Consider the following 14,148-nt stretch of genomic DNA (forward strand, 5'->3'; position numbering starts at 1 on the left):
TAGAAGACAAGATAACTGAATACACAGTTGAAAAAGAATTTTGGAAAATACTTATATTTTCCAAAAATAGGGTCTTTGACTTCTGTTTGATCCCTTTATGTCAGTGAACAGGTGAATAAAGAGAGACTCTGCTTCTATTTTTGGTGTATGCACCAGATCACCTTTCTGACAATCCTTTCTTTTTAGCTTTTATTGATTCCTTCTCTCCTCCAGGCAAAATCATTTTCTTTTTTGTCTGTGTTCACATACATTATATAAATGTCCCTCGTATTGTTTTATAATATGTATATATATGTGACATAGGGGAACACTTCCACAAAAGAAACTTGGCTTTATTAATGTTTATAGCCTCAATCTCATCAAAGTCCATGGTAACTAGCAAGGATTCAGTAAATCTTATTGAATTAAATTATACAATCTACTCTGTTAACTTTATGGCTTAGTATTGGTATAGTGATAAACTCTCTGGTGTCTTACCCCATTTTTCAAAGGCACTTTCTGCCGAAAAGGAAATAGTTTTGCACAGTTTTCTCCATTTTTAGCATCAACTAAATGAGTTGGAATTTCAGTTCAACTTTCTTATTAAAATGAAAAAAAAAATCGGTTTTAGAGCAACTACTTCATAGGAATCTTGAAAAGAGTAAAAAATTGCTTGAGAAAGGAAAGAAAATAATATAGGAGTGTCCTAAATGTAATGATGGGGAGAATATTTATTTTATGTTGGAGTCTTATAGTTTAGATTGTGCTAATATAAGTAAAATATTTGAATAAAGTATCAAGCATTTTCTAAGTGACTCCCCATCTGTTCTACCCAATTGTAAGCTATAAAAAGGAAAAACTTGGTTTTTAGTTGTCCCTGAACCTCAAATACAATTGTGTCTCAACTAAAAATGTTCTTTAATGTTACTCTTTCTTCAGTGAGAGGAGTTTTACTTCCCCAAAGTGAAGACCAAGTTTGGAACACCCAAAGTTCAAGTCTTCAGGAAACCTTACCATCTATTCTGGTAAGTATGTTTCTGTGTTTTACTCCAAGAACCAGGCCCTCAAGCTTTTCTTCTTTGTACACTTACCTGCTTACTTTGGCATCATGACTTTCCCAAGCTGTTCCTATTACACATATTCTCTTACATCATCCTTGGGACATTATTCATAGTTGTCAGCTCATGGGACCCAAGTATTGGTTCAGATAATTCAAGCCTTCCGCAGTGGTTAAATGAAGTCCACACATTTGACATTGCCAAAGTCCACACATGGTAGAAAGCTTATTTATGGTTCATACTTCTTGGTAATAATTAAGCTATAAGTGCCCACTGAGTTGTTCTCTAAAAGTTACCCAGAAATAGTTTTTATAGCCAAGATTATAAATTTGATGTACATAGATACAGAGTATACATTTTTGTTCCAAGGATTGTATTGAAGAAAATGTTTAGACTCCAAAGCATATTGAACAGTGTGTGTATGGAAAGGAGAGAAGGCAGAGTAGAAATATTGGCTAGTTGACAGGGATGGTATATCAGGCCTGCACTTTTTTTTTTTCATATTTAAGTGCATTTATTTCCAATGTTATTTATCCTTACATGTGTGTTTCTTTAAATTGCACTTTGAAGTTGTAGAATTTCTTTTTTTTTTTTAAACTGGCTTACAGTTGCTTTACAATGTTGCGTTAGTTTCTGCTGTACAGCAAAGTGAATCAGCCACACGTATACGTATATCCTCTCTTCCTTGGATTTCCTTCCCATTTAGTCACCACAGAGCAGTGAGTAGAGTTTCCTGTGCTATACAGTCTGTTCTCATTAGTTATCTATTTTATACATAGTAGTGTATATATGTCAACCCCAATCTATCCCACCCCCACCTTCCAATCAGGCCTCCTTTTAACCTGGGCAGAAAGCATTCCCATTTGCACAGAAACAGCATGGAATGAACTTTCCTATTTGTTCTTACCACTTAACTCCCCTGGACACTCTTCTGCCCCCTTCAAACCTCCACTTGCCACGTCATCTACAGGAAGGCATCCAGTAGAAAAGAAAGTGGCTTCCTCAAGTGCAGGTAAAACAACAACCACAACACCTGTAGAGACTAAGCTGTCTACAACACAACTACACGATCTTTTATTATCACATGGTCACAGAATGGAGATTCCCTTCTTCTTCATTCCCTGCTCCTTCCACCCTCTTGAGACTTCTTTTCTGTCTCATATGGCAAAGAAGAAATTAATGTTAATTAATTTCAAATACTTGTTTCCTGGCTTTAATCCAGCAATTGAAATTTAGAAAATCTGCCCCAAATTGGCTTAACCAATATATACAGCCATTACTTCTGCTCAGGTGTAGAGCAACTCAGTTTTGAAATGTGGAGTCACTGGAAATACTCTTTTTCACCAAGTTCCGTGTTGGAGAAAAAAGGTTAGAGGGGGATTGACATCAGAGATTACATTCATTTGGTGTTTGTTTATTCATTCACTTACTAATTCAAGTATATTTATTTTGTGCTTTTCATGTGCCAAGTGCTGGGGAAACTAAGATGAATAAGGTGTGGCCTTGCCTACAAGAAATTTCCAGTCTGGTGGTTGTAGACAGACTTCTACACAAATAAAGTAGTGCTGTCATAGGAGTTCATCCAAGGTGCGGTGGCAGGGAGTGGTGATCCACTGCGAACATGGCACATTCCGTTCCTTCTAATCCCATTCTACTCAGGGCTTCTGTAACCACAGATCTGTGATGATATCTTAGAACGATGTAAAGACAGGAATTTCTGCATAAGCCAGGGGTTGCAAACTGGAGACCAGCTGACTGGATCCAGCTATAGGCATGTGCTTTGGGGCCAATTTTTATTTATTTATTTTATTTTTATTTTTTATTTTTTTATATTTTTATAAATTTATTTATTTATTTTTGGCTGTGTTGGGTCTTCATTGCTGCGCACAGGCTTTCTCTAGTTGCGGCGAGCGGGGGCTACTCTTTGTTGCAGTGCACAGGCTTCTCGTTGCGGTGGCTTCTCTTGTTGCGGAGCACAGGCTCTAGGCACGCGGACTTCAGTAGTTGTGGCTCGTGGGCTCAGTAGTTGTGGCTCACGGGCTTCAGTAGTTGTGGCGCATGGGCTCTAAAGCACAAGCTCAGTAGTTATGGCACACGGGCTTAGTTGCTCCGTGGCATGTGGGATCTTCCCGGACCAGGGCCTGAACCGGTGTCCCCTGCATTGGCAGGCAGATTCTTAACCACTGCGCCACCAGGGAAGCCCCCAAATTTTTAAAAAAGCCAATATTTAAAAGTAAGGAGATTTTTGCATAAAAATGCAGATTTCCAACTTCTTTTGAAAACCGGAAGATCTGATATCATTAGGTTTACATTTCCCGTTGCAGAAAGTGGCTAGAGCTTGGCTGAAAGAAGCTACCCCTTTAATTATGGCAAACACTGACTACCAGGACTCATTTGTTCATTTATGTTGCCTCTTCTGTGGTTCTATTTGCATTTAAGCCAACTCCTTAGTTTTTCAATTTGAGGAGACATTGCAATGTTAATGGGTGATAAAAAAACATGAAAGAAAAGAATGATTAATTAGAGGTGTCTGATTATTGCTTCTCCTCCTCCCCCTCCTCCCTCTCCTCCCCCTCCTCCCTCTCTTCCCCCTCCTCCCTCTCCTCCCCCTCCTCCCTCTCCTCCCCCTCCTCCCTCTCCTCCCCCTCCTCCCCCTTCTCTCCCTTCTCCCCCTTCTCCCACTCCTCCCTCTATTCTTTAATAGAAATGAGATTTTTTTATCAGATTTTATTTTTAGAAATTATTTTAGAGGTAAGAATGTTGGGATATTGAATTTGACACCTTTTGGCCTCCTGGTTTGGAAAATCACTTGTTGCACAGTATGCTTCCTATAGCACTTAGCAAGCTTTTCAATTGGCATTAGCAGAAGTGAAACTCGCCAATATAATATTGAACCTGTTAGTATACTACATTGAACTAAAAGAAGAATTCATGAGTTGAATTTGTTACTATGGGAACATCTATTCATATAAAAATAAATAAAGTGCTATTCCTGGCATGTATGTGTTCATCTTTCAAAATATATGAGAGAGCTTCATTGCCCTGCCCTTTTTTTTTACTGGGTACTTGTTTGGAATAGATGGTCTTCCTTCTTTATTTAAAAAGTCAAGTTGTTTACTTTCACATTTTATGTTGTTTACTTGTGGCTTAATTTTAATTAAAGATATTGTGTATTGTTTTAACTTTTATGAACTGAAAAGGAGTTTAGTTTATAGGTATATGAAATCATGTATATTACTTGAGGATTTCTTTTTCATTGAGGATTCAGCTCCTTTCCTAATGTGTGTCAGATCATAGGCTCTGTCTGATAAAACTCAGTTTCTTAAGTATAGGTCAAAGAGCTTAGCTGTCTCTCTTAGAATTTCGAAAAAATGCACACTTAGAATTTACAAGGATGTAAATATGCCTGACTCAGCTGGAAGCACAGGTGGCTTTAACACATCTCTATAAGTGGTTTTAGGTAATTCAGAGGAAAACAAGTGAATTCCCTGGTATGGTATGACTCTCATCATCGTACCAACATTATTGAGGGACAGAACTTAGTATTGAGTATTGAGTAAATGGCCTTCTTACTTTTCACTGAATACATATATAGTTTTAGATAATAGAAAAAAAATGAGAAAGAAAGAAACTTTTCCTCATATACAAACAGCCTCCATATTCAACATAGCAGACGTTTAAATATTAGAAAATGGTTTTTCCTCCTTTCTCTCCTTTGTGTTCGTTCACCTGGGTCTTTTAGATTTGTGCATATATGCTAACCTGAATGAGTATAGACTGCCAAGTCTGCTAGCTCCGGTTTCTCCTCCGGAAATCCTTTTGCCCTCTGGGTTTATACACTTGTATGTATTCCACAATGAAGAGTCTGGTATAGTGAGTGAAGCCCGGGGACCGAACTCTAGAAACTCAGAATCTGGTTCTGACTTTTTTTTCTCTATTTTTTGTGACTGTGGACATTTCACTTCTGTGAACCTCAGTTCCTTATTTTCAATAGGCAAGTTTGGACTAAATGATTCTTAAGAGTCTTTCTAGTTATAAAATTTGATAGTTTTGTTACATTCAAGCACATATGCATGCTCAACCCCACTTCCTAACATAAGATTTTTGTAAACCAAAGGATGGCCTTATAAAGCACTGAGCCTTTGGCAAAACAAAAGCTTCTATTTGTTTTACTTGTACATTCTGGACTTCAGTTTGTTGTCTTTTCATTTATCTGGAATTGAGCTGTTGCTCTCTCCATCTGGTCAATTCTTTTTATTCCCCCTAGCTTTATTGAGATATAGTTGACATCCAACACTGTATAAATTTAAGGTGTGTAGTATGATGATTTGATACACATATATTGTGAAGTACTTATCACAGTAGAGTTAGTTAACACCTCCGTAACTTCACATAATTACCTTTTTTTTTTATTTTTTGGTGGTAAGAACATTTAAGATTTACTCTTTAGACAAATTTCAAGTTTATAACACAGTACTGTTAACTATAGCCACCACATTGTACATTAGCTACCCAGAACTCATTCAGCTTATGACTGCAAGTTTGTACTCTTTAACTGACATCTCTCCATCTCCCCATCCCCAGACCCTGGAAAACACCGTTCTACAGTTGTTTTTATGAGATTGGCTTTCTCAGATTCTACATACAAGTGATATCATACAGTATTCTTCTGACTTATTTCACTTAGCATAATGCCCTCAAGGTCCATCCATGTTGTCACGAATGGCAGGATTTCTTTCTCTCTCATGGCTGAATAATATTCCATTGTATATATGTAAAACATCTTTTTTATCCATTCATCCGTCGATGGACACTTAGGTTGTTTCCATATCTTGACTATTGTGACTAATGCTGCAGTGAACATGGGAATACTATAGATATCTCTTTGACACACTGATTTAATTTCCTTTAGCCATATACCCAGAAGTGGGATTGCTGGATCACATGGTAGTTCTATTTTTAATTTTATGAGGAAAAATTTTTTTTTCCACACACCGTTGCCGGCACTTTTGTCTTTTTGACAGTAGCCATTCTAACAGGTGTGAGGTGATATTTCATTGTGGTTTTGATTTGCATTTCCCTGAAGATAGTGATGTTGAATATCTTTTCATGTAGCTATTGGCCATTTGAATATTTTCTTTCTGTTTTTCTCAGACCTCCTATGGATACACCTTCTCCACACTTCTTGCTGCCTGTTGTGGCAGAATTCTTAAGCTTGTATGCCTTCTCTTGATCCTGCAGTGCACCAGGCTAAGTACTGACAGCTTTCCTTTTGCTTTCCCAAAGGAAGTGCAAAAGCTTAACTTTGTCGTCTCTCCCTGGCCTATAGGTAGATTCAGGCTGGCTTTTTGGGCCTGCTCGCTAGCTGTCTGCCAAAGTTAGCTCTCCCTGCCGTGGGGAGTGCATACGAGGAGCTGGCCGTGGGGTGGAGGAGGTGCCTATGGGGGTGAGGTGCCCATGGGCCAGTTGAGGGGGATCCATGGGCAAGGTGTCTTGGCAGCTCGTGGTCAGGCCTCCTGGTGGAGTCAGTCATGCAGTTAATAGGATCTGCATCCCTGTGATATGTTCAGAGTCCTGGCCGCCGTTCTTTCAGCCACTTCCCATCCCCTGGTCGTGCAGCTTACAACTCAGTTTCTCTGGATAGAGTGAGAGAGAAACAGACCTCTTTAGCAAGGTCCTGCACAGCTGGGGAGGCCAGAGACTCACTCACATGCTCTCACTTTCCGCAGTGCAGAAATCATGTACAGAGAGGGTTTCTCTTGGTCCTGAGCTGTGCTGCCTTGAGGGAGGGATGAGGTGGGTAAAGTGAAACTGTTCCTCTTACACTCGCCAGTGTGTCTAAAGTTGGACTTTTTTGCTCAAATGGTGTGTTTGGAGCTTCTCTGTTGCACTCCTGGACTTCCACAAAGGCTCTGTCATTCATGGGTGGTTGTCTAAGTCATTGTTCTCCAGGGGCTCCCAGACTGTGTCCAAGAGGGGCTGGAGCCAGTTCACAGGCCGCCTCAGGGTCCACAGCCAGGACTGAGGTCTGTATGCTTCTTACCCAATGCATGGGTGGGCTAGACTCCTTCTGGGTCCCTTGGTGCATGATGCTGGATCCCACAGCTCCCACAAAGGCACTTTTGTCCATGGAGGATGCCAAATTGTTACTGTTGAAGGGGGAATACGAGTGGGAGATGTCTTACTCAGCTGACATCACTCTGGCCCATTCTTGAGGACCCAGAAAGTTTTAGACCCTCTAGTCAGAAACATAAGGCAACTTTGTGTGTCTATTTGGTGCTAGGTTATATAGGAGCACTGTGTACACAGGTCAGTGATTGCAAGCTGCCTTCACTACATAGAGTTATATAAGGTTATCTTTGCTCCTTGTGATGATGTACTCTTAAAATATTAAAATTTACTAGAAAAATGCCAGAAATCTTTCCCCTGATTAGATCATCTTTTTGGCCTTACTCATGAATCAAGTCTTGACATCCTCATGTTCATTTCTGATGAGAGAATTCCCAAGAGGTAATTTCTTATCCTGAAATGGTTCTTTTTTTTTTTTTTTAATAGATCATTTGCAGTTACATCCAGTCTTTTGAGGATGGTCTTCCTCTTTCTTTGACATATATCTTGCCTTTCTCTATATATTTCATTTCATCAGACTCTGGTCACAGACTCCAGTCTAATGCTCAGATGTGTCTTCCTCTATTCCATTTTTTGACCAAAGTCACACTGGCAAAAATATTCACTAGTACTGTGCCATCCACTTTTCATCACTTCCCTCTTAACTGTCTAGATTCTTTATTTCTAATCAAATTTAGCGGAATGATACCATTTTTGGTCCATGTTGTTGTTATTTTAATTGATTCTCATTCTTCCTTTTCTGGCCATTTGTATTTCATTAAAAATTAGGTAATCATCTTTTGACAGAAGTGATTCAAACTTTTATGGATTTTAAAAATACATTGCACTACAAAACATGGCACGGCCAGGGTTTCAATAGTAACGGAACCACCTGTTCTGTTAAGGGGTTAAGGGTGTGAAAAAGGGATCTTGAAGTATGCTGAGACTAATAACAGTGAGAAACCATTCCCATCCATTGGATTATAGGGCAAGGGGAGGAAATGCAGTTACCAGAGCCCAGTGAGAGCTGAAGTTGCAGTTGTAGAGGGATGCAGCTACGTCTGCAGTATTGAGGCTTGGAGGGAACTGGGAAGAAATACCCGAACCTCTCACTCTTCCTGTCCTTTGATCTTCTGCTTCTAAAAGTGTACACTCAGACAGAAGACAGCTCGTAAGGGAGCAGGGTGATGAAATTATCAGGGAAGAGAAGGAGATAGGGTGGTAGCAGATGAAAATAGCCAGCAGGATGGCCCACTTAAAATAGGACCTAATTAAAAGAGCATGAACAGGGTAGGAAGTGTTGGTGTCACTGAGTTCCACAAAAGAAAATTAGTTACTTGACTTAGTGCTTTTAGTTTAGAAATAGTAGATGAAACTGAGAGTATCTCCATATATATGCAGTGGTCTACTGTGCATTTGTCACTAGAAGAGGGGATAAATTGGGTCATGCTCAGTGACTTCTTGCCTCATTCCCTCCCTTGTGACTGGGGGAGTGTGCTGTCTAAGGCTTCCTCACATGGACCCTTGATGGAGAGACAAGGGGAAGTGTGTAGGCAAAGCATAAAAGACTAATTAGGTCATGACATTGGGTTGAGTCCCTCCGTAGGCTAAGTAGGTTGTTTTAGTTCCTGGCCGTGGACTGAAGTGTAGTTAGCCACCTTAAAATTGTGTGCTTTTGTTTAAAAATCACATTAGGCTTGAGAGTATATGCCAGTGAAAATTCACTACCCTTGGCAGGAATCTCCTGGAAGAGCGGGGAGAGGATTCTATTCAGTTTCTTAGTTTTCATGGGCTTCATTTTGTTTATAGCTATTCCATGAATTCTAGTCTTCAGGCAGGTTTATGCTTGTGGAAAATTTCTTAAAGGTTCCAGTTGATGAGAAATATAATGATTTAACAACTAAAGAAGTATTTTAGAAACCCAGGCTGGAATAATACAACCAGCACATGATCAAGCTGCATCCTCTACTGAGGAGCTTTTAAAAGTACCATGTCTAGGTCCTACCCTCAGACCAGTTAAGTTAGAATCTCTGGGGTGTGGGGTGTGGGCATTGGTGTCTTTAAAAAGCTTACATATGATTTTCTTTTAAAATTTATTTATTTACTTTTTTTTTTTTTTTGGCTGCGTTGGGTCTTCATTGCTGTACGCAGGCTTTCCCTAGTTGCGGCGAGCGGGGGCTACTCTTTGTTGCGGTGCACGGGCTTCTCATTGTGGTGGCTTCTCTTGTTGCAGAGCACAGGCTTTAGGTGCGTGGGCTTCAGTAGTTGCAGCACGTGGGTTCAGTAGTTGTGCCTCGCGGGCTCTAGAGTGCAGGCTCAGTAGTTGTGGCCCACGGGCTTAGTTGCTCCGCGGCATGTGGGATCTTCCCGGGCCAGGGCTCGAACCTGTGTCCCCTGCATTGGCAGGTGGGTTCTTAACCACTGTGCCACCAGGGAAGTCCTTGAATGTGATTTTGATGCTATTTAGAGTAGAGAATGATTGATCTTTTCTATTTTCCTTTTTCAGTTTTTATCTGGGAAATATTTTGTGAATTCCTTCTATGCATATGACACTTCTTATTTTTTGTTATTCAGCATAGATTGGAATATATAAACTCCTATCCAGTGTTATGGCTGTTTTACCTATTAACATCATTAAACTTTTTTACATGGACTAACCTTCACAGGATTAAGTAATTAGTATGTTCAATGGTTGTGTTTCTGTCTACTTTTCTATTCCTGAAGCTAAACTTTAAGATACGATTAGTACTACATTAGTAAAAAGTCACTGGAAAGAGAAAATTTTATTTTGTAAGTGTGATACCAATTCACAGATGTTCCTATTTGCTCGAGGTAAGAGACCACATTTTGATGTGTTGCCATTTCTTATCAAAATAAAAGACCTTGGGCTTCCCTGGTGGCGCAGCGGTTGAGAATCCGCCTGCCAATGCAGGGGACACGGGTTCGAGCCCTGGTCTGGGAAGATCCCACATGCTGCGGAGCAACTAGGTCCGTGAGCCACAACTACTGAGCCTGCGTGTCTGGAGCTTGTGCTCCGCAACAAGAGAGGCCGCGACAGTGAGAGGCCTGCGCACCGCGATGAAGAGTGGCCCCCGCTTGCCGCAACTAGAGAAAGCCCTCACACAGAAACGAAGACCCAACATAGCCAAAAATAAATATAAATAAATTAAAAAAAAATAAAAAAATAAAAGACCTTAATTTAATACCTTTCAGAGTGATGAATAAAATTACTGATTGTTCTTTCTGCTGTGGGCAACGTGCTTAGGTCTTTGACAACAAATTACAGATATTAGTAACATCTATGTATTTAAAGTATTTAAGCTAATAAGACAGAGGGAAAGGAACCATCTAAAGCAAGGCAAACAATATTTTCTCTCACAAACTCACTTTGTTTGGGATCTTTTAAATATATTATCTCATCTATTCCCACTTTCCAGGTGAGATTCAAGTGATACATGATTTTTCTCTAGATTTTCCAACTAGTAAGTGGTTGAATTAGGATTTAATTATGGATCTGTTTGATTCTAGAGCCCATACTCCCCTTCCCTCCCCCAATATTACATTGCCTTTTTGTCCCTAGAAAATCCAGGAATGTAGATAGATAGATGGTATTTAAAATTATTTTTATGTGTTTCTTTTATCTATGATATGATTTAGCCTCTTTTTGCCCCTCCAGGATAATACCCCTCAAGCTGAATGGCCCTCAGCAGATGAATTCACCACGAGCAGTATTTCACCACTTGATTTCAGCTCTGGTCCTCCTTCAACCACTGGCAGGGAACTCTGGTCAGAAGGCCCTTTGGGTGATTTAGTGTCTGCACCCAAATTAGCTTTTCCCTCGAAGGTGAGCCTCAGTTCTTCCCCAGAGGTTTTAGAGGTTAGCAGCTTGACTCTTCATTCTGTCACCCCAGCAGTGCTTCAGACTGGCTTGCCTGTGACTTCTGAAGAAAGGACTTCTGGGTCTCACTCATTAGAAGATGGTAAGGAATTCTAATGACTTTTTGTACTTCTTCATTGTATCAGATGACAAAGGTTTTGAAGAGAGCGAGAGACTAGGGTTAGGAGAAAAGCATGGCAGCATTCATTAGGAGGAAATGTCTTGGGAAAGTTGTGTGAGAAAGGGAACAATCAGCTTTAACTGGTTGGAAGGGAGAGTCCAAATAGGTAAATAATTAGAAATGGACTTGTGGGCTGGGATGATATCACCTAATAGATATTTTGAAGGTCCTGTTAAAGAATTTATAATTTAATTATATTACTATTTAAGAACTACTCTACTTACTTGAATATTTGAGTGGTAAACAAACAGCCTCAAAGAAGATTATTCCAGTATCTTTTAATAGGATTAATTGGGGGCCAGTAGAGATTTTTAGCTTGCATTAGGCTTGAGAAGGGGAAAACCTGAACTAGGGCAGCTACAGCAGAGATTAAGAAATGAAAGTCAAGTAGCTGATTTAGCTGTTGTGGGATGTGACTCAGGGATGGAGTGTATGTGAAAGAGGAAGATGAACAAAGATATAAGTAATGAGTCTAGGATTTTGAACATTGGGTGAACCTGAAGGCTGATGGATAATAAACATAACAAGGGGGAGTTCCCTGGTGGTCTAGTGGTTACGATTCAGCACTTTCACTGCTGTGGCCCGGGTTCAATCCCTGGTCGGGGAACTGAGATCCCACAAGCTGCATGGCGCTGCCAAAAATAAAAAAAAATAAAATAAACATAACAAGAAGATGGGAATTCCTTGGGAATTTTCCTAGGGAATTCTCTTCTTTAGTTTTTACTAGATTCACTCTTTGTTGTCAGTGTGGCTACCAGCAGTTCTTTATTTTCAGGGAGTAAAAATGTGTTTTGAATTTTTGAATTTTTTCAGTACCTGATGTCTTATTATCCTCAGTTAAGGCAGTTATAATCATGAGTGACTGTACCATATCACAAAAACATAATCATACCTTCTTGTTGTTTGCTGGATTTGGCAAAGTAAAAGTCAGCAACTGTCTGTTGTAATCTAATGGGGAAAAATGGGTAGCTGGTTTTATTAGGAGGACTGGGAATATATTTTGGCATCTATGTAGATTAATTAATGGAAAACTCTATTTTTAGGATTAACTAAAGTTAAAGGGTCAGAAGATTTTCTTTCTATTGATCCACTGCCTTCAAGCCCATTTAGTCGTCCTGTGCCAAAAGAAATAATACCATCCATGGAAGACTCTGGGGTGTCTTTGACATCCTCACCATATCCGGTCTCCTCTGTCACATTCGATATTCTTGCTAAAAAAGTAACACCTTTTGGCATGGACTCTTTGGCCTCCAAAGTCAAAGGCCAATTAGAAGTGAGCACTTGGATGCCAGACGCATCTGTGGAGAAAGAGTTCATATTTGAGAGTGGTTTAGGCTCAGGGTCTGGGCAAAAGGTAGGTCTGATTACTTGGCCATGGAGCAAGACTTCATTAGAGAAGAGCACTGAACCATTTTCCAAGTCATGGCTTGAAGTTGAGGATTCAGAGGATTTACTTTTGCCAACTGAGGATATAGATGAGAAACTAGTTATAGATGACAGAATAGATTCCATAGATCAAAGTACTGAGCATTCAAAATATGGGCATTTTGATAGATCCAGAAGCTTTGCAGAGGATGAGACCCTTGGTGGACCTACTGTGTCCATCTTTGCAGAGACCACAACTCAATCTGCATCTCCAGTTCTATCCAAGCACACATCAGAAGTACCTGACATTGACTATTACTCAATTACTAAATCACCTCCTCTACTGACATCTGCAGCAATCTCTGCTTCTACTGATAAACCAGTTCAAGAAGAACCCTTTCTAAAGGAGGATATGGAACGAACTACAGAGTCATCCAACCGTGAATGGTTTGACAGCAAGATTTCAGTAGTGAAGCCGGATGTGCAACCTTTGTGGACCATATTGCCAGAATCAGATGTAGTTTGGGCAAGAACTTCTTCCCTAGGGAAACTGTCCAGAGACACATTGGCAAGTACACCACAGAGTACTGACAAGCTCTGGTTGAAAGCTTCCATGACACAGTCTACCAAATTGCCTTCAACCACAAGTTCCACCCTGCTGGAAGATGAAGTCATTATGGGCGTACAGGATATTTCATTAGAATTGGACCAGATAGGCACAGATTACTATCATCCTGAGCTAATCCCAGAGGAAAATGGCAAGGTTGGTGGTTATGTGGAAATGTCTACAAGTATTCACTCCACAGAGATGGCTATTGTGGCTCAGCCAACAAAAAGCGATGACTTGAGTCATACCCAAGCCGCAGGAGCTTTGGTGGTTTTCTTCAGCCTCAGAGTGACTAACATGATGTTTTCAGAAGATCTGTTTAATAAAAACTCTTTGGAGTATAAAGCTCTGGAACAAAGATTCTTAGAACTGGTAAGCATAAGAAGTGAAATACGGGCATTAGTGAATAATCGTGTATGAACCACCCCTCTTTCCCCCCAGAGCATAAGATCTGAGCCAAGGAAAGTGTGGTCTGCTATGGATTTTCATTTCCTATCATCTACAAATACTGTAATGGCCTAGGGCTCATAGGAAAATAATGAGACAGGTGGATACAACAAAACGGAAAACACAAAATGGTATGAGCCACACTTGGATATTGTATTCTTGGATATTGTAACTCAGATACTGGATATTGTATTCTATAATTTCTGGGACTGATACAAGTTTGAGATTTATATTCACATTTTATTGTGAGACCAGTGCTTTGTGGGTACCTGTAATGCCTTCACTGTCATGATCCTTTAGTGAAACAGAGAGAATAAACTCTCTGATGTCTAAAACCGTCTGTGAGTTCCATGGGGTTCTTAAATAACACTGAAACCTCATGACTCATAAATAATTCACAATTCATACTTTTGTTGATGAACAGTTTAAATAACGTAAATAGAATACAGTTTGGAAAAGTGGAGGGGTTCATCTTTGTTTTCAGTATGTATTGAACAAAATGCAAAACTTTGTCAATAAACTGACC

The 14,148-nt window shown here is 39.9% G+C and overlaps 2 protein-coding genes across 2 annotated transcripts in view; one reads left to right on the plus strand and one right to left on the minus strand.

The window, feature by feature from the left end:
* Positions 1-14,148, minus strand: part of LOC309660004 (putative protein ARB2BP) — a 302,775-nt gene that overhangs the window by 216,700 nt on the left and 71,927 nt on the right. The window lies entirely within an intron of this gene.
* The window catches only part of IMPG2 (interphotoreceptor matrix proteoglycan 2), a 78,334-nt gene that overhangs the window by 48,485 nt on the left and 15,701 nt on the right, over positions 1-14,148 (plus strand). The window contains exons 12-14 of the mRNA XM_082460305.1: positions 919-1,004; positions 10,822-11,125; positions 12,247-13,547. Of these exons, the coding sequence (XP_082316431.1) occupies positions 919-1,004; positions 10,822-11,125; positions 12,247-13,547 (1,691 nt within the window). The remainder of the gene's footprint in view (positions 1-918; positions 1,005-10,821; positions 11,126-12,246; positions 13,548-14,148) is intronic.

Source organism: Balaenoptera physalus, assembly GCF_965194825.1.
Source record: "Balaenoptera physalus genome assembly, chromosome: 4".
Taxonomy (NCBI): domain Eukaryota; kingdom Metazoa; phylum Chordata; class Mammalia; order Artiodactyla; family Balaenopteridae; genus Balaenoptera; species Balaenoptera physalus.